Source organism: Scyliorhinus torazame, chromosome X, assembly GCF_047496885.1.
Source record: "Scyliorhinus torazame isolate Kashiwa2021f chromosome X, sScyTor2.1, whole genome shotgun sequence".
In the NCBI taxonomy this organism is placed as follows: domain Eukaryota; kingdom Metazoa; phylum Chordata; class Chondrichthyes; order Carcharhiniformes; family Scyliorhinidae; genus Scyliorhinus; species Scyliorhinus torazame.
Genome location: NC_092738.1, coordinates 29688755 through 29716754, shown reverse-complemented (window position 1 = coordinate 29716754; position 28000 = coordinate 29688755). Strand labels below are relative to the sequence as shown.

At 48.0% G+C, this 28000-nt stretch overlaps 1 protein-coding gene across 1 annotated transcript; it reads right to left on the bottom strand.

Annotated features, from left to right (window-relative positions):
* Positions 1 to 326: 326 nt before the first annotated feature.
* On the bottom strand, positions 327 to 11989 carry LOC140405383 (protein S100-B-like). The gene is made up of 3 exons (XM_072493717.1): positions 11862 to 11989; positions 6793 to 6942; positions 327 to 864 (listed from the first exon to the last, which is right to left on the bottom strand). The coding sequence occupies exons 2-3, from the start codon at positions 6922 to 6924 to the stop codon at positions 721 to 723; spliced, it is 276 nt and encodes a 91-aa protein (XP_072349818.1). The 5' UTR covers positions 6925 to 6942; positions 11862 to 11989; the 3' UTR covers positions 327 to 720.
* Between the last annotated feature and the right edge of the window lie 16011 nt (positions 11990 to 28000).

The following is a 28000-nucleotide window of genomic DNA, read 5'->3' as shown; positions in this document are numbered from 1 at the left end:
CCCGACTGATTTGCGCCAGGTGTGGATGGCGCCGGCGGGAACCTGTCGTGTTGGGCAGGCCTCTCGGCTCATCTGGGCCGGAGAATCGCCACTCGCCTGTTACCAACGGCAAGCACCGATTCTCCCAGCGGCCAGCCGTGATTCTCGCCGCGCCCGTTTGGGAGGGGGTGGGAGAATCGCGTCGGGGCGGCGTGGCGGGACTCGCGCGGTGCCCGGGCGATTCTCCCACCCGGCGTGGGAGGGAGAATTCCGCCCCCGAGGTACCACAGTAAGGGTCCTGCCCTTTATTTCACCATCTTTATTCATTTAATCAATAAAACGTTCCATTTGAGTAACATCCATTTAGTGAATTCAAATTTTCCAAAAGATCAATAACTGGCACAATTTAGTTATTTTAAAACAGAAAGCAGCATTAGAAGGCAGCTATAATGTGTACATTCTTTGAAGTGGTACATTAAAAACTGAAGTCCAGTTTAGAATACTCTAATTTTTAAAGCATATTTGTATCTATTGTTCGATTTGTCAGGGTTGTCAAGAGTGCAGGAAGCTAGTTTTAAGAAATGGAATATGCTTGGCCCTCCTAGGCATCTTCAAAGTACTTTTTCTTCTGATCAGGTAGTTTTGTTTCTGTCTGCTTGAAAAGTTGTCGTCTTTATCGAGTTGAGGTTCTTCAACTCATTTCTGTACGCAAAGTACACTTTCTGCTCTTGGTTCCAAAGTTCACTGCTGAGGAGCAAAGAAGCTGTGACATGCCGAGGTAATCATAGCAACAAATGTGACAAATTCTTGAAAATCAATTTCCATATCACCATTTTCATCCAAGTCCAGCATGAGTGTATCCAGAGTCTCTTGATCTTTTATGTTCTTTGTGGGATTGATAAACACAAAAGGATGCATTTTATTCAAGCAAATAAACATTAACAAACAATTGGAATGGTGGACTGCGATGCCTGGTCTCCAATTCAAATCTAATCCTAAACTCGTCCACTTTCAGTCAAACACAATAGGAGTGTTTTGCGCGTTCTTGGTTGGGCTGCTGAATAGACTCTGGGTTCCCTTTTGGTCTGGGCCTGTTATTGGACTCATAACCCCCGTATAGTATTTTGGAATAACTAATAATGCTAATCCATATCGGAGTTTATACCAAATGCGATGTAGATGTTTCCCTTGTGTTTTGATAAACTGTTTTTGTTTTACCTTTCATACCTACACTCCATTCAAACTGTTATGCAATAAGGAAGAACTGTAGTAAACATAAAGGTACACTCGGCTATCTCTGACCAGTGTGCCCCGCACCAAGCAGCCCAAGGTTTGGTGGAAATTAGTAGCATACCTGCCAGAGGTTGCTGATAATGGTCACACCTCCACAGGAAGCTAACCTGAGCAAAGACATGATTTGGCCACTGTCCTGACTGGCTGTGGTCTTTGGATAAGTCCTGGGAGGGGTGATTGTGACTCCTGTTGAATCGTAGTACTCCCACTACTACTGGCTCCACATGATAGTTTTTATTCCCCAAATCTTTCATTAGAATCATAGAATTTACAGTGCAGAAGGAGGCCATTCGGCCCATCGAGTCTGCACCGGCTCTTGGAAAGAGCACCCCACCCAAGGTCCACACCTCCACCCTATCCCCATAACCCAGTAACCCCACCCAACACTAAAGGCAATTTTGGACACTATGGGCAATTTAGCTTGGCCAATCCACCTAACCCGCACATCTTTACTTCCCTTATGTCTTACGCCTCATCCTCAATGAAATTGGAAAAACACTAGCCCCTAATTTCCTTGAGCACAGCACCTATTTCAATCATCTGCCAAGGGACTGGTTTAGCACAGTGGGCTACACAGCTGGCTTGTAATGCAGAACAATGCCAGCAGCGCGGGTTCAATTCCTGTACCGGCTTCCCCGAACAGGCCCCGGAATGTGGCAACTAGGGGCTTTTCACAGTAACTTCATTGAAGCCTACTTGTGACAAGAAGCGATTATTATTATTATTATTATTATTATTATTATTAATAAACACACCTGTTTTTTAAAAAAAGGATCCCATGAATTTAGCAGGACCCAATTGAGCACAGACCATCCCATTGCTAACTTGGTATGCCTTGCGCCCATTTTATGCTGAAAAAGCAGGTGCAATGTCTGCCAATTTCTAACCCTCCAAATGGATCTATTGTGTGCATTGTCAAGCAGGAAATCTGAAGCCTGTTGTGACGATATGTGCCTGCAATCGTAATGTAAGATGCTCACCAGAGCAAAGGTTAACATGGGACAAGAGAGTGACACTGCCCACAGTGTGATGTGTGGTCAGAGAATAGGCTAGAAAGAATTTCAAGCAGCTAGCCTTTATGGTGGAAGCACGATGCAAGACCATACTTGGAACTATAAATAGTTAAAGCCTACCATAAAGGTGTTTATGTTTAGACACACAAGCCTCAAGATTGCATCAATGAACCACCACCAGTGCAACATAATATGGCACCTATCATTAAGACAACAGCCATGGGATGTGCATAGAGATGTATTGTCTGATAGAAGGGAACATTACCTGTTCAAGAATTTTGGTTAGAAATAAGCGAGGCATTTATTCTAGCAACTGAGCAATGCCATCATGAGACGTAGCTACTTTAAATAATTTGGAAGGCATCATTTACAAGTAATACTTAGATCTTGGTAAATCTTTGTACAGAATTGGCCACTATTTTCAACTATTAATCTCGTTAATGTCGAAACTCAAAGGAAAATTAAAAATATAGGAAATTGTTCTTTATATCTGTTTTTTTTAAATAGTCTGAGAACTGTGAACTAATCTGTTGTTTCATAATGATGTAACTCTGCAACACAACTCTGCTAATATTTAGGGAGAGTGGTATTCAGTGTTCCCTCTAATTTCTCTTCGCTGTGCGCAGCCTGCTTGTTGCATTGTGCAATTCTTTCTTGACGTATTGTCGTGCTTGTGCACATCTTAAAGGGAATGTTGGATATGCACAAAATTACTTTTTGGCTGCAATGCTTAGAGGGACCATTGGTGAAATTTCTCTTAAACAAAACATGGCTTTTCTCTGTAATTGATAACTCACTAACAAAATCGAACTCTCAGAAATCACAATTTCAAAGCCTTGCATTTCTGCAATTTCTTTGATTTATTAGTTACAGAAGAAAAAACTACTCATCTATTTTTCATTCGGGTTTTATTTCTATCTGTGCATATCCATAAGAACGTGCTATTTGGGGGAAGTGGTATTGTCACTGGACTAGTAATCCTGAGACCCAGGTTCATATCCCACCACAGCAGATGGTGGAATTTCAATTCAATAAAATCTGGAATTAAAAGTCGGATGGTGACCATAAAACCATTGTCAATTGTCGTAAAAACCCATCTGGCTCATTAATGTCCTTCAGGAAAGGAAATCTGCCGTCCTTACCCGGTCTGCTCGACATGTGACTCCAGATCCACACCAATATGGTTGACTCTTAAGTGCCCTCTGAAAATGGCCTCGCAAGCTAATTAGTTTAAGGGCAATTAGAGATGCGCAATAAATGCTGGACTTGACACCCACATCGCATGAAAGAGTTAACAAATAAATTACATAGTGTCCTACTAACCTCTGATTTGAAAAGAAGATTCATTCTTGCGATTTGGGTATTGTCCGTCCCTAATGAATACATCTGTACTATAACATTCTGTATGTTTTGAGTCAATGAATCGGTTGTCTTGAAATTTTTTTTGTTCATGCAAAACATCGAGATTAATGACATGGACAAAATGTCTTGAGTAATTTACAAAGCTAGGAGGGAATGTAAGCAGTGAGGAAGATACAAAGAGGCTCTAAAATGATAGAGACAGGTTAAGTGAGTGGGCAACAAGTGGCAGGCAAGTATAATATGGGGAGGAGTGAAGTCATTGACTTTGATGGTAAGAATAGAAAAGCAAAACATTTTTAACAGGTGTGAAACTTTTATAGGCTGATCATACAGGGAACAAAGAAAGTTAGCGTGCAACAACAACCAGCAATTAGGAAGGCATGTTCTTGCATGCTTTCCTTTATTGGAAGGGGATTGAGTACAGGAATAAGGAAGTCTTAATACAATTGTATAGGGCGCAATTCTCCGGCCGCGTTGCGCTCAAGCGAGAGCACAACGTGGCCGGAGAACCCCAGGAGAGACATGTAGCGAGCCTTGCGACAGCCTCCGCACCTTGTGAGATTTGCCGAAGTCCTGCGAGACGTCTGAGTTGGAACTCCGCCCCAAATGCGTGGGATCCACCGGCCTCCCTCTATTCTCCAGCCTCCCCAGGGAGGCTGCAGCTGGGCGCCGATCAGTGCTGGTCCACACAAACGTGGACCAGGCGGAACGACACCCGGGGGGGTCTCCCGGACCATTGGAGACCCCTGGGTGGTCAAGGTAAGTGCAGGGTGACTCCATGGCCCTCCCCCTGGAACGTGGACATCTTGGCACTGTCCAGCTGGCACCTTGGCACTGCCACCCTGGCACTGCTAAGGTGCCCGGATGGCACTGCAGGCTGGCAGGAGCACTGCCTAGGTGCTAGGGTGGCAGTCACAGCATGCCCGATTACCAGGGTGGCACTGCCAAGGGTCGGGGTGAGGGGGGCCATGCCCATGAAACAAGGGTGGTGGGGGGGTTTGAAGGCTGGGGGAGTGCAGGGCAGGTAATTAAGTAGGGGCCTCCGGGTGGTTGAGGGGTGGGTGATGGGTGGAGGTCCTAGAAGGGAGTGGGTGCTGTTAGGGGACTTTGGGGAGGCCTGAAAAGGGGGGACCCCCAGGGACCCCATAGTATGGTGTCCTCACTTGGGGGTGTGGGGTAGTGTCCATCTGTGTGGGGGGTGACATTGACCATGGTGAGGGGTGTGGGCGACCCACTACCCATGGGTTGGGGGTGTGGGGACCCACAAGCTCACTTAGAGATCGGGGCATCCTTTCAAAATGGCAGCCCAATCTCTGAGTTCAGCTCCCCAGTGCTAAAAAAAATTCTAAGTGTGGGCTAAACCGGTGAGAAACTCCCCAGGGCCCAAAAAGGTGACTTAAATGTAATTGAATAGTGGTGGGGAACTCACCGGCAGGGTCGGCGGGAAGCTCCCTGAAAAACCCACCACAAATTAACTTAGAATTCTTTTGGGAGAATCGCGCCCATAGGCTTTGATGAGGCCACACTTGGTGCATTCTGTAGCTTTGCTCTCCATATCTAAAGAAGCATATACTTGGAGACAGTGCAGTGGAAGTTCACTAGATTGGTTCCTAGAATGAGAGCGATTTCCTGTGAGGAGCGATTGCATATATTGGGCCCATACTCTGATGTTTGGAGAAATGAGAGGCACTCACATAGCAACATATAAGATGGGGCGGCACGGTGGCACAGTGGTTAGCACTGCTGCCTCGCCAGCGCCAGGGACCCGGGTTCAATTCCAGCCTTGGGTGACTGGAGTTTGCCACCGTGTCTGCGTGGGTTTCCTCCGGGTACTCCGGTTTCCTCCTACAGTCCAAAGATGTGCAGGTTAGATGGATTGACCATGATAAAATTGTCTCTTAGTGTCCAGGGATGTACAGGTTAGGTGGGGGAATGAACCTAGTTAGGTCTTTCAGAGGGCCGGTGCAGACATGATGGGCCGAATGGCCTCCTTCGGCACTGTGAGGCTATGATTCTGAGCGGGCTTGGCAAGGATGATACTGAGAGGCTATTTCCCCTGGTTGGGGAACCTAGAACTGTGGGGTCCAGTTTCAGGATAAGAAGTTGATCATTTAGGAGATGAGAAATTTCTTCTTTGAGGGTTGTAAATCCTCGAAATCCTCCACCCCAGAGAATTTTGTATATTCAAGGCTGACATAGATTTTTTGGTCTTTCAGGGAATCAAGGGAAATAGGGAGTGGGAGGAAAGTGGAATTAGATCAGACATGATCGTATTGGCAGAAGAGGCTAGAAGGGACTGTATATCGTCTACTACTGCTATTTCTTATGTAATGTAAAATCTTAGGTCATAAGGTTCTGGCCAGATCCCATTTGCAGTATTGTGAGCAGTTTTAGGACCCGTATCTAAGGAAGGATGTGCTGGCCTTGGAAAGGGTCCAGAGGAGGTTCACAAGAATGATCCCTGGAATGAAGAGCTTGTCGTACGAGGAACGGTTGAGGACTTTGGGTCTGTACTCATTGGAGTTTAGAAGGATGAGGGGGGGCCTTATTGAAACTTACAGGATATTGAGAGGCCCGGATAGAGTGGACTCGGGGAACATATTTCCACTGTTAGGAGAGACTAGAACTCGAAGGCACAGCCTCAGACTGAAGGAACGATCCTTTAAAACTGAGATAAGGAGGAATTTCTTCAGCCAGAGGGTGGTGAATCTGTGGAACTCTTTGCTGCAGAAGGCTGTGAAGGCCAAGTCACTGAGTGTCTTCAAGACAGAGATAGATAGTGGATTAATAAGTGGATCAGGGGTTATGGGGAGAAGGCAGGAGAATGAGAAACATATCAGTCATGATCAAATGATGGAGCAGGTGTGATGGGCCGAATGGCCTAATTCTGCTTCTATATCTTATGGTCTTTGTGTTACCCAGTGCCAATGAAGGTGCTATTTGGGCTACTTTTCCTGCATGTCCAGTTCTGGGTCTTAATGTACAAAATCCAATTGTTGTGAAAGTTTGCAGACCAATTTGCAGTGCACTGGAAAGTGTATATTTGGAGAAGCCTATCGGATGTGTATTATGTAAACAATATTTCCAGGTAAATCCCACAAGATAATATAAGTATACTTAGTAACTGTTAGTAATTTTTTTCTACCTCAATAAACTGGCTTAACTCATTGTTGACGAGAGCCTTCAGTTGCGCTTTCTTGAGTTTATCTCTCTTGCATTTTGTATACTTGTGAAAGACTTTTATGATTGCAATCAATGCATTCTCCAGGTCAGACATTCCGCTCAATCAATTTTTCTGTTAAGAAAAAGATTATATGTGGAGTTAATGAGTATATGCTTTGATGACGAGACAAGAAAAATAACCTGTGTTCTTGCTCTTTGCATCTAGTGTTCGAATCAAAAACTCAAAAGCTATGTATAACATAGGATGGGGGTCGGTTAGCTCAGCTAGCTGGATGGCTGGTTTGTGATGCGGAGAGATGCCAACAGTGCGGGTTCAATTCCCGTACTGGCTGAGGTTATTCATGAAGGCCCCACCTTCTCAACCTTGCCCCCCCGCCTGAGGTGTGGTGATCCTCAGGTTAAATTACCACCAGTCAGCTCTCCCCCTCAAAGGGGAAAGCAGCCTATGGTCATCTGGGACTTTGGCGACATTTTAATAACATAGTTTGAAATCAAGATTAAAGGTCCTAATACTGGGCCTCAACTTTTTAAGCAAACTTCCCTATTCTATGTCCATTTCTCACATCAACCTTTTCTTGGTCTCTGAGAGAAATATGGAATTAGAGGACAAATTATGGGCTATTTTATGTTTTTATTTCTGGCACGCCAATATTTGTTTAACATCTATCATTTCCCTATTCCCCATTACAGTTTCTCCTGTCTCAGCTTCTTAAGGGACTCACATTTACCTTTGCTTCTCCTTTGTACATGCTTGTAGAAGATCCTGCAATCTGTTCTTTACGTCTCTTGGTTACTCTTATTCTTTTTACTCCCTCTATCAACTTTTGGACATCCCTTGCTGCTTTCTAAAACTCTCCCAATTCTCGTGCTTACTACTCTTCTTGATAATATTATAACTCTCTAACACTATCCTTTAACCTCTTAGTTAGCCATTTTCCAATGGAGTTTTAGTTCTCAAAAAAATGTATATTGAAAATTATGAAACATTTCTTACTATCATAAATTTCTCAATCTACGTTGGTGAACCCGCTCCTGATACCTATGTAATCGGCCTTCTTTAAGTGTAATACTCTAGCTTTGGACTTGCATCAAACTTAACTTCATCATATTAGAGCACCTCTAACTACGATATTACTAATTAATCCTACCTCAATACACAATAGGGATAGACAATAAACGCTGGCCTAGCCAGCTAGCTCACATCCCTTGAATGAATCAAGTTGAAATATAGAAGAATGCAATTCTGAAATTATTTATGGGACTTGTTCTAATTCAACTTCCTGCTCCTCCGAGCCAAGATCCTTCTCACTGCCTTTATCATAGAATCATAGAATTTACAGTGCAGAAGGAGGCCATTTGGCCCATCGAGTTTGCACCGGCTCTTGGAAAGAGCACCCTACCCCAAGCCCACACCCGCACCCTATCCCCATAACCCAGTAACCCCACCCAACACTAAGGGCAATTTTGGACACTAAGGGCAATTTATCATGGCCAATCCACCTAACCTGCACATCTTTGGAGTGCGGGAGGAAACCGGAGCACCCGGAGGAAACCCACACAGACATGGGGAGAACGTGCAGACTCCGCACAGTCACCCAAGCCGGGAATCAATGATCCTTTATAATCAGTGCCAAATCCCCAACTAGCTTTTCCATTTCATTAACTTGTTGAAATGTCAAGTACCGTTTAATATTTAGTTCCCCATCTTGGTCATTATGAGCCCAGTCTCTGAAAGGCTATTGAACCAAACCCATTTATTTCTATCTTGTTCCAAATACTTTGTGCATTCAGATAAAGTGCCTTTCGTTTTAACTTTTTACCATTTTCTCTTACCCTGATTTCATTCACTGATGCATTACCATAATAATAATCTTTATTAGTGTCACAAGTAGGCCAACGTTAACACTGCAATGAAGTTATTGTGAAAATTCCCACATCGCCACACTCTGGCTCCATGGTAAACTCCTTCCTTTCTGTCACGTTTTCACATTTTCATCCAAATTTAAACCCACCAACAATCAACAATAACAAATACAATGTCAAACCCCTCATCAACAGTCCCTTCCTCCCACCAACCCCCAAACACCCCCAACATTTTAAATACAAACATCAAAGAAAAGGAATCAGGAATCCACCATCTACCCATACATAGTCACCAACAACATCCACAGTCCAAACCCCCCACCCCCTAATGTTCGATGTCATCCAATTCTTGAAAGTGCATAATGGGGGAAGCACGGCGGCGCAGTGGTTAGCACTGCTGTCTCACGGCGCCAAGGTCCCAGGTTCGATCCCGGCTTTGGGTTACTGTCCGTGTGGAGTTTGCACATTGTCCCCGTGCTTGCGTGGGTTTTGCCCCCACATCCCAAAGATGCGCAGGGTAGGTGGATTGGCCATGCTAAATTGCCCCTAAATTGGAAAAAATGAATTGGGTACTTATTTAAAGTGCTTAATGAACAAAGACCATGTTTTTTAGAACCCTTCCATCCTTCCCCCTCAACTTAAACTTCACCTTCTCGAATGTTAAAGGCTCCAACAGATTCCCCGCCACACCAGGGCACAGGGTGGAGCAACTAACCTCCACCCCAAAAGGATCTGCCTTTGGGCAATCAGCGAGGTGAAGGCTGAAACATCTGCCTCTGCACCTGCTTCCAACCCCGGCCGATCCGATATCCCGAATACGCACCCGGTTTTCCAGTTACGGTGGCAGGAGGCTGCTAGGGAGAATGCGCAGGTGAGGGAGTAGGTTGGTCTCCGCCCCAGAAAAGGTGAATGGTGCGTTTCGGACCGTTTATGAGGGGCTTTGTAGGTCGGAGCCGCCAGAGGATGAACATAGGTTGGCAGAGTTTTTAGAGGGTTTGGAGTTCCCCCAATGTGGGAGAGGAATTGCGGGAGGAATTGGAAGCGCCATTGGGATTGGGGGATAAGGACCCCCACATAGTGCGGGTCGTACCGCCCGATTTCGCTGCTCAATGTGGATGCAAAGCTATTGGTTAAGGTCTTAGCATTGAGGTTGGAGCGCCGTCTCCCGGAGGTAGTGAGGGAAGATGTACCACCTTCGAAATTACCCTGAAAACCTCCCTCCAATACCCTTGCAGCTTCAGACAGGACCAAAACATATGAACGTGGTTTGCCCCCCCCCCCCCGCAAATCTCACAAACATCCTCTACCCCCTCAAAGAGTCGGCTCATTCTCGCCTTTGTGAGGTGCGCCCTCTAACCATTAACCAGATATGTATCACTTCCTAAGCTAAGGGCTGTGACTGCTTCGTAGATGAAAGTATCAATATAATTCTCTATCCCTGATATCCCTGATACCCTACAGTATTTGCCACATTGGACACCAATTCAACAATTCTGAGCTCAAGTTCCTCAAGATGCAAGCACTTAATGCAGATATGGTTGTCTGGGTTTGCAATGCTCTCCAGAAACTTGCACCTCCTACAGTTGCATTGCCATCCCTATCTAACCTTAAGTAGATTAAGTTAAGTATTTACCTGTAACACAAACCACTACAATATTCGAGGTGAAAAACAGCACCTCCTCCTCCACTGAATGGAAAGAATGGGGAGGGCAGATCTATGGGGGAATTTGAAACGGAGTAAAAGTAAAATATTGTGGATGCTGGAGTTCTGAAATAAAAACAAAGTGCTAGCAGGTCTTAAAACAAAGGTCCAGCAGCATTAAAATGGAGGTGTTGCTGGACCAGGAGCCAATGTAGGTCTGCAAACACAGGTGATGGGTAAATGGAACTTGGTGCTTATTGGTGCAAAAAAAAAGTCAATTCACGCTGAAACTATTAGTTGTAGTGTGAGCGTATCCTTAATTACATGCAACATTATTTAAATTTTAAAAACTCTTGCCAAGCTGATTGTATTTCTGGTTGTGTCTAAAGTGCACAGGGAATGAATAAAAGCTCCCAAATTGAATTAGTATGCTACACAGTTTCAATTGATGAAAATATCCAATCCTATCCCTCTGGTATACTTAGAAAGCACTCAGTCAGGCGTAACATTGATCATGTAATCTTCCTCCTCCAGCTGTACTAATGCAGTAACATTTTTACACAAGTTTAAATCATATCTCCCCTTTGGAAACACTGCCTCTGCCATATTTGTACCTGGGAACTGGACTGACATTCATCTTTTGTTACAAAATAAAATATCAACACACAATCAGCCAGTAAAAGACCTCCTGCTCCTCCCAGACCCACGTTCAGGTAAGCATATTTTAAACACACCTTTTTGGTTGTGACTTGCAGCAGTTGCTTTAAGCACCTGCTAGGCCACATGTAAGCATGGTTTTTCCGAGTGCTGGCGCCAATGACTTCAGGGTGAACCAATCTTGGACAGGTCTCAAACAAATGTTAGTTTGGCCCCTTCCTTGCATTTGCAAAGGCATTAATCTGTTACAGGTGTGGTAACTTTGGATGGTACGGTAGCACAGTGGTTAGCACTGTTGCTTCACAGCTCCAGGGTCCCAGGTTCGATTCCTGGCTTGGTCATTGTCTGTGCGGAGTCGGCACCTTCTCCCTGTGTCTGCGTGGGTTTCCTCTGGGTGCTCCGGTTTCCTCCCACAAGTCCCGAAAGACGTGCTGTTAGGTGAATTGGACATTCTGAATTCTCCCTCTGTGACCCGAACAGGCGCCAGAATGTGGCGACGAGGGGATTTTCACAGTAACTTCATTGCAGTGTTAATGTAAGCCTACTTGTGACACTAACAAAGATTCTTATTATAACTGCACATCCTTTTTTGCCATTTACCAAATGGCAGGTGACACCCTTCTGGTTTGTAATGAGCGTATGCTTCCTGCCTGCAAAATTGCAGGACTTTTAGCTCCCTAAATGCAAATTAAATTTTAAGTTGCCAAATTTCTAGCCATTATTTCTTTGACACTATTAATATGATTAATTTATTTTTAACAAAGATAAACTAAACAAGATGCCGATAGATTAATAATGAAATCCATTATTTCCTAATCTACAGTATTACAATTTAGAAGAAATACTTTTGTGCGAAGTGCCGTACTCACCTTATATTTTACTTCTGGGTCTGTCTTTCCTTGTTGCTTGAATGTGATGAATTGGATTTAGCAGCTTTGACTCCTTTCAGTTATCTTTGTTCTGAGCATGCTCAGTCTGAAATGTAGCACCCTTCATTATTTGTTGGTGCATTGAAAGAACAGAGTTTTACTGTCATCATTTCTCGTAAGTGCAGAGCACCAATGGACCTTGCTGCTAATTGCCTTTGATTTGATTTGAATACTGTGTTTTTAATGTTTTAATGGATCACTTAGTGTAAAAGCGCATTCGATGCATTTTCTGCTAAGTCACTCGATTTTCAAGACAACTTAAAAGCCTATACATTTTGTTAATGCATTAGATAAGTACAAGAGGGAAAAAAGAACAGAAGAATATATTAATAGGATCAGATGAAGTAAGATGAGAGGAGGCGCATGTGAAGCATAAACACTGGCATAGACCATCGCGTTATTCAAAGCGAAGTTTTGAAACTATCCATTGAGTATTGAGAGTGAGGACTGGGCACAACACTGGGTGTGCATATAAACATATCTGTCATTCGATAAAATCGTGCCTGATCTATTTATGTTTCAAGTTCTACGTTCTCCCTGATAACCGTTGATTCTTGTTAAGCAAGAGAATCAGTCTACCTCCACCATGAAAACATTCAGTGACGCCGCCCCAGCCAATTCTGAGGCAGAGTTCCAAAGTTGCACAATCCTCTGAGTGAAAATCTTCCTCCGCTGTCCTCAAAGGGCAACCGCGAATTTTAAAACTGTGCCCCATGGTTCTGGACTCACCCACAAGAGGAAAACCCGTTCCACGCCCACCTTGTCACCACCATTCAGGATCTTGTATCCTTCAATTAAGCCACCCCTCACTATTCTAAACTCCAATGGAAATAAGCCCAGTTTGTGTAGCCTTTCCTCATGCAACATGTTATGATCTGGCAGGTGCTGTGCAAACCAAATCCCAAACGGTAACTTGGCAAACTATCAGAATGCTTATCTTTTTGTATTTTTACCACAAGAAGGTACGGCACCAAATCCAGTAGCTCTTTTGGAGATTATAACTGTTAACTGAAAACATTTATTAAGAAAAGAAAACTTTAATACAAGATTACATTCACACAGTTTGTTAGTCTGACAGAACTCCACCCCCCCCCCCCCCCCCCCCCCCCCCCCCCACCCCCAAATCCTACTTGGTTACACTCACAAGTAAATACCCCTTTAGGCAACAATCCTTTTGGATACTTAATCTATAAACAATTCCTGTAATAATACCACAAGGCAAACCTGTTGTTGCTGCAGGGGAGGTATGGCACATAAACTACACTTTTCTGGGTTGCTGGAGGCTTCTTCACTTGCAGTTCTGTCTCAGCACTGAGCACGCGCCACACTATATGGTCACTCCTCAAGATGGATGGATGGATTTGTTTATTGTCACGTGTACCAAGGTACAGTGAAAAGTATTTTTTCTGCGAGCAGCTCAACAGATCACTAAGTACATGAATAGAAAAGGAAGTAAAAGAAAATACATAATAGGGCAACACAAGGTACGCAATGTGACTAGATAACACCGGCATCGGGTGAAGCATACAGGGGTATAGTGTTACCGAGGTCAGTCCATAAGAGGGTCATTTAGGAGTCTGGTAACAGTGGGGAAGAAGCTGTTTTTGAGTCTGTTCGTGCGTGTTCTCAGACTTTTGTATCTCCTGCCCGATGGAAGAAGTTGGAAGAGTGGGAGGGGTCTTTGATTATGTTGCCCACTTTCCCCAGGCAGCGGGAGGTGTAGATGGAGTCAATGGATGGGAGGCAGGTTCGTGTGATGGACTGGGCGGTGTTCACAACTCTCTGAAGTTTCTTGCGGTCTTGGGCCGAGCAGTTGCCATACCAGGCTGTGATGCAGCCAGATAGGATGCTTTCTATGGTGCATCTGTAAAAGTTGGTAAGAGTTCATGTGGACATGCCGAATTTTCTTAATTTCCTGAGGAAGTATAGGCGCTGTTGTGCTTTCTTAGTGGTAGCGTCGACGTGGGTGGACCAGGACAGATTTTTGGAGATGTGTACCCCATGGAATTTGAAACAGCTAACCAGCTCCACCTCGGCCCCGTTGATGCTGACAAGGGTGTGGACCGTACTTTGCTTTCTGAGGTCAATGATCAGCTCTTTAGTTTTGCTGGCATTGAGGGATAGATTGTTGTCGCTACACCACTCCACTAGGTTCTCAATCCCCCTCCTGTATTCTGACTCGTCGTTATTCGAGATCTGGCCCACTATGGTCGTATCGTCAGCAAACTTGTAAATGAGTTGGAACCAAATTTTGCCACGCAGTCGTATGTGTACAGGGAGTATAGTAGGGGGGCTAAGTACGCAGCCTTGCGGGGCCCCGGTATTGAGTACGATTGTGGAGGAGGTGTTGTTGTTTATTCTTACTGATTTTGGTCTGTGGGTCAGAAAGTCGAGGATCCAGTTGCAGAGTGGGGAGCCAAGTCCTAGGTTTTGGAGCTTTGAGAATGAGCTTGGTTGGGATTATGGTGTTTAAGGCGGAGCTGTAGTCAATAAATAGTCTGATGTAGGAGTCCTTGTTGTCGAGATGCTCTAGGGATGAGTGTAGGGCCAGGGAGATGGCGTCTGCTGTGGAGTGTTTGCGGCGGTATGCAAATTGCAGTGGATCAAGGCGTTCTGGGAGTATGGAGGTGATGCGCTTCATGACCAATGTCTCGAAGCACTTCATTACGACTGAAGTCACAACCACCGGACGGTAGTCATTGAGGCACGTGGGGGAGGGTTGGTTATGGTGGCAGGGTGTCTGCGAGCCTGGAGCGGGAGGGAGGGGGTGGGAGAAAACTAACAATGACCAGGGGATTCTCTTTGTCTCGCCCTCGACGTACCCAGGAATTTGTGAAGGAATATGTGTGGATGGCTGACTTGAGGAATGTGTGTGTGTGTGTGTATGCGTGGGGCGGGGGGGGGGCGGGGGAAGAACTGGGACCTGTGACGAGGGCAAGAGTATTTCCCCATTTAGAAGGTTTGGGAACCGATGTATCCAACAAGTGGGTGTGGGACCAGACCATGTTACGATGGCCTGGGTGAGCCAGGTTTGACAATAGGGCCTGGGGGTGGCCATTCTGTTCAGCAAAAGGGTTCGCTTTCAGGCGGGGAGGTTCTGGCCAATCAGGGGATCGTTACATGATGGTTACAGGTACACTGGAGAGGAAGGCTGTGGTGTTAATGAACATGTACGCCCCGAATTCGGACAATGTCAGGTTTATGGGATGGTTGCTGGCTGTTAAGACGCACACCAATTGATTTTAGGGGGGTGGATTTTAACTGTGTATTGGATCCAAGTTTGGACCACGCCAGGCTGAGGTCGCTGGCCCCTTTGAGGATGGCAGAGGTGTTAGCTGCATTCATGGAGGAGACCGGAGGGGCGGACCCGTGCCGGTTTACACACCCGTTTTTCCAGTTACGGTGGCAGGAGGCTGCTAGGGAGAATGCGCAGGTGAGGGAGTAGGTTGGTCTCCGCCCCAGAAAAGGTGAATGGTCCGTTTCGGACCGTTTATGAGGGGCTTTGTAGGTCGGAGCCGCCAGAGGATGAACATAGGTTGGCAGAGTTTTTAGAGGGTTTGGAGTTCCCCCAATGTGGGAGATGAATTGCGGGAGGAATTGGAAGCGCCATTGGGATTGGGGGATAAGGACCCCCACATAGTGCGGGTCGTACCGCCCGATTTCGCTGCTCAATGTGGATGCAAAGCTATTGGTTAAGGTCTTAGCATTGAGGTTGGAGCGCCGTCTCCCGGAGGTAGTGAGGGAAGATCAGACGGGCTTTTTGAAGGGCGGAAAACTGAAGTCCAACGTGAGGCAGCTACTCAACGTAGTTCTTACCCCAGCGGTGGAGCCGGAACCACAGATAATCGTGTCTCTGGAAGCAGGAAAGGTGTTTGACAGGGTTGAGTGGAGCTATCTTTCTGCGGTTCTGGAGAGGTTTGGGCTGGGTCCTGGATTTGTGTCGTGGGTGTAGCTGTTATACAAAGCTCCGTCTGCGAGTGTGTGCATTAACAACCCAAGTTCGTGGTCATTTCAGCTGTATAGGGGGACGAGGCAAGGGGGTCCTATGTCTCTTCTGTTTGTGTTGGAAATTGAGCCATCAGCATTTGTTCTCAGGGCCTCTGACAAGTGGCAAGGAATTGTGAGGGGTGGAGTAGAACACAGGGTGTCCCTGTATGCGGATTCGGGGCCAGTTATGCGGGGTCTCATGGGTATATTGAAGAGGTTCAGCCCCTTCTCGGGATATAAGTTAACCTTTGGAAATAACGAGTATTTTGTGGTTTCTTTGAATCCTGTGGTTGTCTCCACTTTGAAACTCCATCAACATTTCAAGTTGGGCAGTGTCAAGATGAGCGTCTATCTGCAGGAATCATTTGTTTGAGTCGGCAAAATTTGATGCCACATTTGGGGGGGGGGTGGGGGGTGGAAAGGTAAGGGGCTGGAGAGGGTGAGGGATTTGTTTCTGGAGAGGTGGTTTGCCAGCTTGGAGGAGTTGAAGGAGAAAGCAGGACTTGTGGGTTCGGATACGTTCAGGTACTTCTAGGTATGGGATTTTATTTTGTGGATATTTCCGACATTCCTAGTAGCGTCACTGTCCACTTTATTGGAGAGGATACTCTCCTGTGCGGGGTCGGGAGAGGGCAGCATGCCTGGGATATATGGATGGATCTTGGGGAAGAGCAGATCTCGGTCAAAGGAGGTGATGGCCAGGTGGAAGGAGGAGCTGGGACCCATTTTGGAGGAGGTGGTGTGGAGTGAGTTCCTCCATCGAGTGAATGCTACGTCATCCTGTGCAAGGTTGAGCTTGATGCAGCTCAAGGTGGTTAAGGCACCAAGGCCAGAATGAGTCGATTTTTTTTTCAGGGGTTGAAGATAGGTGTGGGGGGTGATCGAGAACCATACGCATATGTTCTGGTCCAGTCCCAAATTGGTGGGTTTTTGGGTGGTGGGTCTTCAGCACCATATCGGCAATTCTAAATATTTGTTTTAGAGCCCTGTCCGTTAGTAGCTATATTTGGGGTATCAGACCAGCCGGAGTAGAGGACGGGTGTGAGGGCGGAAGCCCTGGCATTCGCCTCATTGATTACTAGGAGGCGAATTCTGCTGAGTTGGAGACAGGCAACACCTCCTAGTGCCTCAGCGTGTCTAGGTGACTTGATGGAGTTTCTGTACCTCGAGACGTTTACAGTGAGGGGGTCGAGCGATGGGTTGTACCATAGATAGTAGTCTTTTATATTGTACTTTAAGGAATTGGTCACTGTTCGCTGTAAGTGGAGGGGGTTGTATTTCTGTTACTGGGGTTATTGTTACTGTTGTCGTTTGGAATTTTTTGATACATGTGTTGGTTTTGTTGTGTTTTGTAAATGTTTGATATAAAATGTTAAAAGTGCAATAAAAAAAATGTCAAAGAAAGATGAGGTTTCAGTTTAACATCTGGAAAAATAATACTCAACAATGCTGTAGGAGCGTTTTCAGAGACTAAGTAATGAGCTGTCTTTCACGTGAGGAACTTCCCTTCTTAATTACAGCTCAACTAACACAAAGACTCGTTGAGACAGTAACTCTGGTTAAGACGGCTTTATTTTCCAAGCTTGGTCAATGTACGAGGTAGTGATTTGGGTCAGTGCCAAAACCAACTCTGCTTTATATTGCTTTTGGTTCAAAAATTGTATAATTTCCAAAAATCAGTAGCCCTGTCTCAGCTGGACTTGATCCAATCCTTGTAGCTGTAGATTATGGCTTGACCAATGAATTTTACTTCCAGCAGCATGGTAACTGATTGATCAGCTTACGGAGTTGTCACATCCTGCCTCCTGCCACCTGTTGTTTTTCCAAGACCCCTTATCCGCTGTTCTTCGCTCTCCATATTCCCCGTTCCCCATATAGTTTGGGACTGCTGACAAGAATTGTTTCCCCTGAATGTGTTTCTGCTGACCAAATTGTTTCTGTGATTTTGTGTGGATCTGTCTTTCTCAGGAAAGTGGTTAAGTTTTTAAAAAAAATATTGTTATTAAGGTATTTGAAAATCTTTAGAAAAATAACAGACAATGACATCAACATGGTATAATAAACATTTCCCCCCCCCCCATCTCAATCTTCACACACCCCAACCATACAACAACAATCCGGCCCTCCTCCTCCACCCCCCACTTGGAATACAGCATCTGCTGACATTTTAATTTTCCCCGAGAAAGTCGACGAACGGCTGCCACCTCCGAGGTGACCCTGATCATTGACCCTCTTAAGGCGAACTTTATTTTCTCGAGACTGAGAAACCCAGCCATGTCACCAACCCAGGTCTCTACACTCAGGGGCTTCGAGTCCCTCCGCATTAACAAGATCCGTCTCCGGGCTACCAGGGAGGCAAAGGCCAAGACATCGGCCTCTTTCGCTCCCTGAACTCCCGGCTCTTCCGACACTCCAAAGATCGCTACCTCCGGACTCGGCAGCACCCGTGTTTTTAGCACCATGGACATTGCCTTAGCAAAACCCTGCCAAAACCCTACAAGCTTCGGGCATAACCAAAACATGTGGACATGATTTGCTGGGCTTCCCGCGCACCTTGCACACCAATCTTCTACCCCGATAAACCTGCTCATCCTAGCCGCTGTCATGTGTACCCGGTGGACTACCTTAAATTGTATCAGGCTGAGCCTGGCACATAATGAGGAGGTATTAACCCTGCTTAGGGCATCCGCCCATAGACCCGCCTCTATCTCTCCACCTAGCTTGTCCTCCCTCTTGCCCTTAAATTCCTCCACCGGTGTTTCCTCCGCCTCCGAAAGCTCCAGGTAAATATCTGAAACCTTCCCCTCTCCCACCCAGGTACTGGAGACTACTCTATCCTGTATCCCTCGTGGCGGCAACAGCGGAAAGGCCGGCACCTGTTTTCTCAGAAAGTCTCGCACCTGCAAATACCTAAAACCATTCCCTGTTGGCAATTCGAATTTATCCTCCAAGGCTTTCAAGCTGGGAAAGCTCCCATCTATAAATAGTTTCTAATTCCTGCCCATTGCCAACTCCGGAACCCACCATCTAGCCTCCCCGGTACAAACCTATGATTATTATAAATCGGGGTCCAAACCGATGCTCCCTCCACTCTCTTATATCTTGTCCATTGCCCGCAGATTCTCAGAGCCGCCACCACCACCGGACTTGTGGAGTATCGGGCCGGCGAGAACGGAGAGGTGCCGTTATCAGTGCTCCCAAACTGGTGTCTTTGCATGACGCTGCCTCCATCCGCTCCCATGCCGACCCCTCCCCCACTACCCACTTCCTAATCATGGCTATATTAGCCACCCAGTAGTAATTGCAGAAGTTCGGCAGCGCCAACCCACCCTCCCCCCGACTGCGCTCCAGCAACACTTTCTTCACTCGCGGGGTTTTACCCGCCCACAAAAAGCCCAAAATAACCTTATTCACCCGCTTGAAAAAGGCCCTTGGGATGAAGACAAACTGAAGTCTGGGGAGGACCGTCATTTTCACGGTCTGTACCCTCCCCGCCAGTGATAGCGGGAGCATGTCCCATCTCTTAAAGTCCCCTTCCGTTCGTTCTACCAACCGGGATAGGTTTAACTTGTGCAGTGCCTCCCATTCCCGGGCCACTTGGATTCCCAGATATCGAAAGCTCTTCCCTAGCATTCTAAGTGGCAGCTCTCCCAGTCTCTTCTCCTGTCCTCTTGCTGGATCACAAATATCTCGCTTTTCCCCATGTTCAATTTATTCCCGAAAAATTGCCAAATTCCCCCAAGATTTGCGTTACTTCCCCCATCCCCTCCAACGGGTCTGAAATATACAAGAGCAGGTCATCTGCGTAAAGCGAGGCCCGGTGCTCCCCCCCCCCCCCCCCGAACCAGCCCTTTCCAGTTCCTAGAGCCATGGCCAATGGCTCTATGGCCAGAGCAAACAGTAACAGGGAGAGGGGACACCCTTGCCTCGTCCCTCGGTGTAGTTTAAAGTACCCCGACTTCGGCTGGTTCGTACGCACACTCGCTACTGGTGCCTGATAGAGCACCCGCACCCAGTCAATAAAGCCCTCACCAAACCCAAACCTTCCCAGCGCCTCCCACAGGTAGTTCCACTCCACCCGATCAAAAGCCTTCTCCGCATCCATCGCTACCACCACCTCCGCCTCCTCTCCTTCTGAGGGCATCATAATAACATTTAGAAGCCTTCGAACATTGGCCTTGAGCTGCCTGCCCTTTACAAATAAAATTTACGTCTGGTCTTCCCCATCGCCCCCGGAACACAGTCCTCTATCTTTGTGGCCAGTATCTTAGCCAGCAGTTTGGCATCCACATTCAGTCGAGAAATCGGCCTGTATGACCCACATTGCTCCGGATCCTTCTCCCGTTTCAGGATCAATGAAATCGAGGCCTGCAACATTGTTGGGGGGAGGACTCCCTTCTCTATTGCTTCGTTAAATGTCCTCACCAGCAGTGGGCTCAATATCTCTGAAAACATCTTGTAGAATTCCACCAGGTAGCCGTCAGGCCCCGGGGCCTTGCCCGACTGCATGCCCTCCAGCCCCTTGATTATTTCCTCAATCTCAATTGGGGCTCCCAGCCCTTCCACCAGATCCTCATCTACCCTCGGGAACCTCACTCAACTGATCCAAAAACTGTCTCATCCCCTCCACCCCAGCCGGTGGTTCCGACTCATATAATTTACTATAGAAGTCCTTAAACACCTCATTCACCCCTGCTGAGTCCAGGACAGTATTCCCGCCTCTACTCTACTTTACCTATCTCCCTGGCCGCCTCCCTTTTCCTGAGCTGGTGCGCTAACATTCTGCTTGCCTTTTCCCCGTACTCCTAAATCGCCCCCCTTGCCTTCCTCATCTGTTCCACCGCTTTCCCTGTGGTCAACAGCCCAAACTCCGCCTGTAACCTCCACCGCTCCCTCAGTAGCCCTGCGTCCGGGGCCTCCGAGTATCTCCTGTCCACCTGGAGTATCTCCTCAACTAACCTATCCCTCTCAGCCCGTTCTGCCTTTTCTCTGTGGGCCTGTATCGAGATTAATTCCCCTCTAACCACTGCCTTCAGAGCTTCCCAAACCGTCGCTGCGGAGACCTTCCCCGTATCATTTGTTTTCTGGTAGTTCTGGATGGACTTGTTTTTTTAAAAATATATTTTATTCAAGATTTTTTGGCCAAACATAACAGTACGTAGTGTTTCTTTTAAACAACAATAAAGCAATATAAATAACAGTGGCCAGTTTTAAACAAATAAATAAATAATATATGAACAGAAACAAAAACCAAACTAAATGGCAACTGCCTTGTCAAAAATAAATACTCTCCAAAGATACAATCTAACAGTCCAATATACATTACCTAAATCAAGTGCCTATACATATACAATAACATCCCTGAGAGTCCGTCCGGTTCCTCTCCCCCCCCCCCCCCCCCCCCCCCCCGGGGTTGCTGCTGTTGTCTTCTTCTTTTCCATTCCCTCTATCTTTCTGTGAGGTAGTCGACGAACGGTTGCCACCGCCTGGTGAACCCTTGAGCCGAACCCCTTAGTACGAACTTAATCCGTTCTAACTTTATAAACCCTGCCATGTCGTTTAACCAGGTCTCCACACCCGGGGGTTTGGCTTCCTTCCACATTAACAATATCCTGCGCCGGGCTACTAGGGACGCAAAGGCCAAAACATCAGCCTCTCTCGCCTCCTGCACTCCCGGCTCCTCTGCAACCCCAAATATAGCCAACCCCCAGCTTGGTTCGACCTGGACCCCCACCACCTTCGAAAGCACCTTTGCCACCCCCACCCAAAACCCCTGTAGTGCCGGGCATGACCAGAACATGTGGGTGTGATTCGCTGGGCTTCTCGAGCATCTCGCACACCTATCCTCTACCCCGAAAAATGTACTGAGCCTTGCTCCGGTCATATGCGCCCTGTGTAACACCTTAAGTTGTATCAGGCTTAGCCTGGCACACGAGGACGATGAGTTTACCCTACGTAGGGCATCAGCCCACAGCCCCTCCTCAATCTCCTCCCCCAGCTCTTCTTCCCATTTCCCTTTCAGCTCATCTACTATGATCTCCCCCTCGTCCCTCATTTCCCTATATATGTCCGACACCTTATCATCCCCCACCCATGTCTCTGAGATCACTCTATCCTGCACCTCCTGCGTCGGGAGCTGCAGGAATTCCCTCACCTGTTGCCTCGCAAAAGCCCTCAGTTGCATATACCGAAATGCATTCCCTTGGGGCAACCCATATTTTTCCGTCCCATCTACGAACAGATCTCTCAATTGTGCTACCCCTGCTCTTTGCCATGCTCCAAATCCCCCATCCATTCTCCCCGGAACAAACCTATGGTTATTTCTTATCGGGGACCGCACCGAGGCTCCCGTCCTTCCCCTATGCCGTCTCCACTGCCCCCAAATTTTCAGTGCAGCCACCACCACCGGGCTTGTGGTGTATTTCTTCGGTGAGAACGGCAACGGTGCCGTCACCATAGCTTGTAGGCTAGTCCCCCTGCAGGACGCCCTCTCCAATCTCTTCCACGCCGCTCCCATCTCTTCTCCCATCCACTTACACACCATTGAAATATTGGCGGCCCAGTAGTACTCACTTAGGCTCGGTAGTGCCAGCCCCCCCCTGTCCCTACTGCGCTGCAAAAATCCCCTCCTCACTCTCGGGGTCTTCCCGGCCCACACAAAACTCATAATACTCTTCTCGATTCTTTTGAAAAAAGCCTTCGTGACCACCACCGGGAGGCACTGAAACACAAAAAGGAATCTCGGGAGGACCATCATTTTAACCGCCTGCACCCTACCTGCCAGTGACAGGGACACCATGTCCCATCTCTTAAAGTCCTCCTCCATCTGTTCCACCAACCGCGTTAAATTAAGCCTATGTAATGTACCCCAATTCTTGGCTATCTGGATCCCCAAGTATCGAAAGTCCCTTGTTACCTTCCTCAACGGTAAATCCTCTATTTCTCTGCTCTGCTCCCCTGGATGCACCACAAACAACTCACTTTTCCCCATGTTCAATTTATACCCTGAAAAATCCCCAAACTCCCCAAGTATCCGCATTATCTCTGGCATCCCCTCCGCCGGGTCCGCCACATATAGCAACAAATCATCCGCAGACAGAGATACCCGGTGTTCTTCTCCTCCCCTGAGTACTCCCCTCCACTTCCTGGAACCCCTCAATGCTATGGCCAGGGGCTCAATCGCCAGTGCAAACAGTAACGGGGACAGAGGACATCCCTGCCTCGTCCCTCTATGGAGCCGAAAATAATCAGACCCCCGTCCATTCGTGACCACGCTCGCCATCGGGGCCCTATACAGCAACTGTACCCATCTGATATACCCATCTCCAAAGCCAAATCTCCTCAGCACCTCCCACAAATAATCCCACTCCACTCTATCAAATGCTTTCTCGGCATCCATCGCCACCACTATCTCCGCTTCCCCCTCTGGTGGGGGAATCATCATTACCCCGAGCAGCCTCCGTATATTTGTATTCAGCTGTCTCCCCTTCACAAACCCAGTTTGGTCCTCATGAACCACCCCCGGGACACAATCCTCTATCCTCGTTGCCATTACCTTGGCCAGAATCTTAGCGTCCAAATTCAGGAGGGAAATAGGCCTATAGGACCCGCATTGCAGCGGGTCTTTTTCCTTCTTTAGGAGGAGCGATATCGTTGCCTCTGACGTAGTCGGGGGCAGCTGCCCCCTAGCCCTCGCCTCATTAAAGGTTCTCATCAGTAGCGGGGCCAGCAAGTCCATATATTTCCTATAGAATTCAACTGGGAATCCGTCTGGTCCCGGGGCCTTCCCCGCCTGCATGCTCCCAATCCCTTTCACTACTTCCTCCGTCTCAATCTGTGCTCCCAGTCCCGCCCTCTCCTGCTCCTCCACCTTAGGGAATTCCAGCTGATCCAGAAAGCACATCATTCTCTCCTTCCCATCTGGGGGCTGAGCTTCATATAATCTTTCATAAAATGCCTTGAACACTCCATTCACTCTCTCCGCTCCCCGCTCCATCTCTCCCTCCTCATCTCTCACCCCCCCTATCTCCCTCGCTGCTCCCCTTTTCCTCAGTTGGTGGGCCAGCAACCTGCTCGCCTTCTCCCCATATTCGTACTGTACACCCTGTGCCTTCCTCCATTGTGCCTCTGCATTACCCGTAGTCAACAAGTCAAATTCTACATGTAGCCTTTGCCTTTCCCTGTACAGTCCCTCCTCCGGTGCCTCCGCATATTGTCTGTCCACCCTCAGAAGTTCTTTCAACAACCGCTCCCTTTCCCTACCCTCCTGCTTTCCTTTATGTGCCCTAATAGATATCAGCTCCCCTCTAACCACTGCCTTCAGCGCCTCCCAGACCACTCCCACCTGGATCTCCCCATTATCATTGAGTTCCAAGTACCTTTCAATACACCCCCTCACCCTTAAACACACCCCCTCATCTGCCAATAATCCCATGTCCATTCTCCAGGGTGGACGCTGTTCTTTTTCCTCCCCTATCTCCAGGTCCACCCAATGTGGAGCGTGATCCGAAATAGCTATAGCCGTGTACTCTGTCCCCGTCACCTTCGGGATCAGTGCCCTTCCCAAAACAAAAAAGTCTATCCGTGAATAAACTTTGTGGACATAGGAGAAAAATGAAAACTCCTTACTCCTAGGTCTACTAAATCTCCAGGGGTCTACTCCTCCCATCTGCTCCATAAAGTCCTTAAGCACCCTAGCTGCAGCCGGCCTCCTTCCGGTCTTGGACCTCGATCTGTCCAGCCCTGGGTCCAGCACCGTATTAAAATCTCCACCCATTACCAACTTCCCCACCTCTAGGTCTGGGATTCGTCCTAACATACGCCTCATAAAGTTGGCATCATCCCAGTTCGGGGCATATACGTTCACTAAGACCACCGCCTCCCCTTGCAATTTGCCACTCACCATCACGTATCTGCCCCCACTATCCGCCACTATGGTCTTTGCCTCAAACATTACCGGCTTCACCACTAGTATAGCCACCCCCCTGTTTTTTGCGTCTAGCCCCGAATGAAACACCTGCCCCACCCATCCTTTGCGTAGTCTGACCTGGTCTATCAGTTTCAGATGCGTCTCCTGCAGCATAACCACATCTGCCTTAAGTTTCTTTAGGTGTGCGAGTACCCGTGCCCTCTTTATCGGCCCGTTCAGCCCTCTCACATTCCACGTGATCAGCCGGGTTGGGGGGCTCTTTAACCCCCCCCCCCCCTTGTCGACTAGCCATCTCCTTTTTCAATCCAGCTCCTCACCCGGTTCCCACGTAGCCGTATCTCCCCCCAACGGCGCCCTCCCGCCTCGACCACCCCACCCCATACCAGCTCCCCCTTCTCCCCAGCAGCAGCAACCCAGTTAACCCCCCCCCCCCACTAGATCCCTCACTAGCGTAATTGCACCCCCCATGTTGCTCCCAGAAGTCAGCAAACTCTGGCCGACCTCAGCTTCCCCCCGTGACCTCGGCTCCCACTGTGCGAGGCCCCCTCCTTCCTGCTTCCCTGTTCCCGCCATGATTACCATAGCGCGGGAACAAAGCCCGCGCTTCCCATTTGGCCCCGCCCCCAATGGCCGGCGCCCCAGCTCCTCATCCTCCCTCCCCCCCCCTCCCCCACGGAATGGGGAAGAGAGAAAAGTTACAGGGTCGCAGGATTAACAACTTGGGAAATCATCTCTTTCCACTTTTCCCCCCCTCTTCACCCCACATATTCGCCCACCACTTTGTCCCAAACGTTCTTTTTCTAGCCCGCTTATTCCAGTTTCTCCTCGACAATAAATGTCCACGCCTCTTCTGCCGTTTCAAAGTAGTGGTGTTTCCCTTGATGTGTGACCCACAGTCTTACCGGCTGCAGCATTCCAAATTTAACCTTTTTGTGCAGCACCGCCTTGGCCTGATTAAAGCTTGCCCTCCTTCTCGCCACCTCCGCACTCCAATCTTGATATACGCGGATCACCGCGTTCTCCCACCTACTGCTCCGAGTTTTCTTTGCCCATCTGAGGACCATCTCTCTGTCCTTATATCGGAGAAATCTCACCACTATGGCTCGAGGAATTTCTCCAGCCCTCGGTCTTCGCGCCATAACTCGATAGGCTCCCTCCACCTCCAACGGGCCCGTCGGGGCCTCCGATCCCATTAACGAGTGCAGCATCGTGCTCACATATGCCCCGACGTCCGCCCCTTCTGCACCTTCGGGAAGACCAAGAATCCTTAAATTCTTCCTCCTCGCATTATTCTCCAGCACCTCCAGCCTTTCCGCACACCTTTTGTGTTGTGCCTCGTGCATCTCTGTCTTCACCACCAGGCCCTGTATGTCGTCCTCATTCTCAGCAGCCTTTGCCTTCACGACCCGAAGCTCCTGCTCCTGGGTCTTTTGCTCCTCCTTTAGCCCTTCAATCGCCTGTAATATCAGGGCCAACAGCTCCTTCTTCATCTCCTTTTTAAGTTCTTCCACGCAACGCCGCAGGAACTCTTGTTGGTCAGGGCCCCATATTAAACTGCCTCCTTCCGACGCCATCTTGCTTTGTGCTTGCCTTCCTTGCCGCTGCGCTAGAGGATCCACCGCAATCCGGCCACTTTCCTCTCCTTTTTCCATCCGTGTCCAGGGGGGATTCCCTTCTGGTTTACCACGCAGTGTTTTTAGCCGTTAAAATTGCCGTTGGGGCTCCTAGCAAGAGCCCAAAAGTCCTTTCCACCGGGAGCTGCCGAAACGTGCGACTTAGCTGGTCATCACCGCACCTGGAAGTCCTGGATGGACTTGTTAACCCGCCCACAGATCGCTTTGTCTACTAGCAACCCCACATCCAGTCTCCACAGCGGGAGTTGCCCTCTCTCCACACTAACCCGTAGATCCACTCAATGCGGGGCATGATCCGACACGGCGATTGCCGAGTCCTCAGTATCCACCACCTCCGGTATTAGCGCCCTGCTCAGAACAAAAAAGTCGTGCGAGAGTATACCTTGTGGACATGTGAGAAAAAAGAAAACTCCTTCGCCCTTGGCCGTGCAAACCTCCATGGGTCTACTCCCCCCACCTGTTCCATAAAACCCTTCAATTCCTTTGCCGCAGCTGGCCTCCTCCCTGTCCTGGATTTTGACTGGTCCAATTCCGGATCAATAACTATTGAAGTCCCCTCCCATGATCAGGTTATGTGACTCTAAGTCTGGGATCTTACCTAATACCCGCCTCATAAATTCCACATTGTCCCAATTCTGAGCATATATGTTCACGAGTACCACCCGCACCCCCTCCAGCTTCCCATTCGCCATTATGTACCTACCCCCTTGTCTGACACGTTCTCCCTGCCTCGAATACCACTTGTTTGCTGATCAAGATTGCTACCCCCTGGTCTTTGAGTCCAGTCCGGAGTGGAACACTTGGCTGACCCACCCCTTTCTCAATCTTGTCTGGCCTGTAACCTTTTGGTGTGTCTCTTGTAGCATTGCCACGTCCGCCTTCAGCCCCCTCAAATGCGCAAACACGCGAGCCTCTTGACCGACCCATTCCTCTGACGTTCCATGTAATCAACCTGGTCGGGGGGCTTCTAGCCCCCCCACCGACTAGCCATCACCCTTTTTAGGCCAGCATCGAGCTCGCGCCCTCCGCTTCCTCGAGCCCCCCTTCGGGCAGTCACCATTCCCGACCTCCCATTTGTCCCCTAGTAATAGTTCCTCCCCTGTCAGCAAAGCAGCTCTCTCTCTCTCTCCACTCCCCCCCCCCCCCCCCCCCCCCTTCGCAACAACACTAGAAACCCAACCCCCCAAGTCAAGCTCCAGCTTAACAACTGGAAACTGGTTAAGTTAATTAGCTTAAATCCCACTATACATTTCAGCCACTATACATTGCAGGCTCCTGCTATTAGCAAGGGTTTAAATGCTTGTTAATGTTATGTTTTAAGAATACATGCTTAATGGTCAATAATGCTTACTGGATATATTTTCTATAGTTAGTTTCAGTCCTCAATAAACTAACTTATGTCGAGCTATTCCAGTGCTAACCTAGCTATCTAGTTCTAAGGGGTCTCGTCTTAAGCCCCCCCCCTCAAATGCTCTTAAGTACTGCACTGAAATGTCAATCTAAATTATGTATAATAATAATCTTTATTG

Excerpts from the sequence above, each read along its gene's own strand:
- LOC140405383 (XM_072493717.1), bottom strand. The coding sequence starts at position 6,924 with ATGTCTGACCTGGAGAATGCATTGATTGCAATCATAAAAGTCTTTCAC. Across the intron at positions 865-6,792 it reads AGTTAAGCCAGTTTATTGAG|AACATAAAAGATCAAGAGAC; the intron begins GTAGAAAAAAAT and ends AATCCCACAAAG.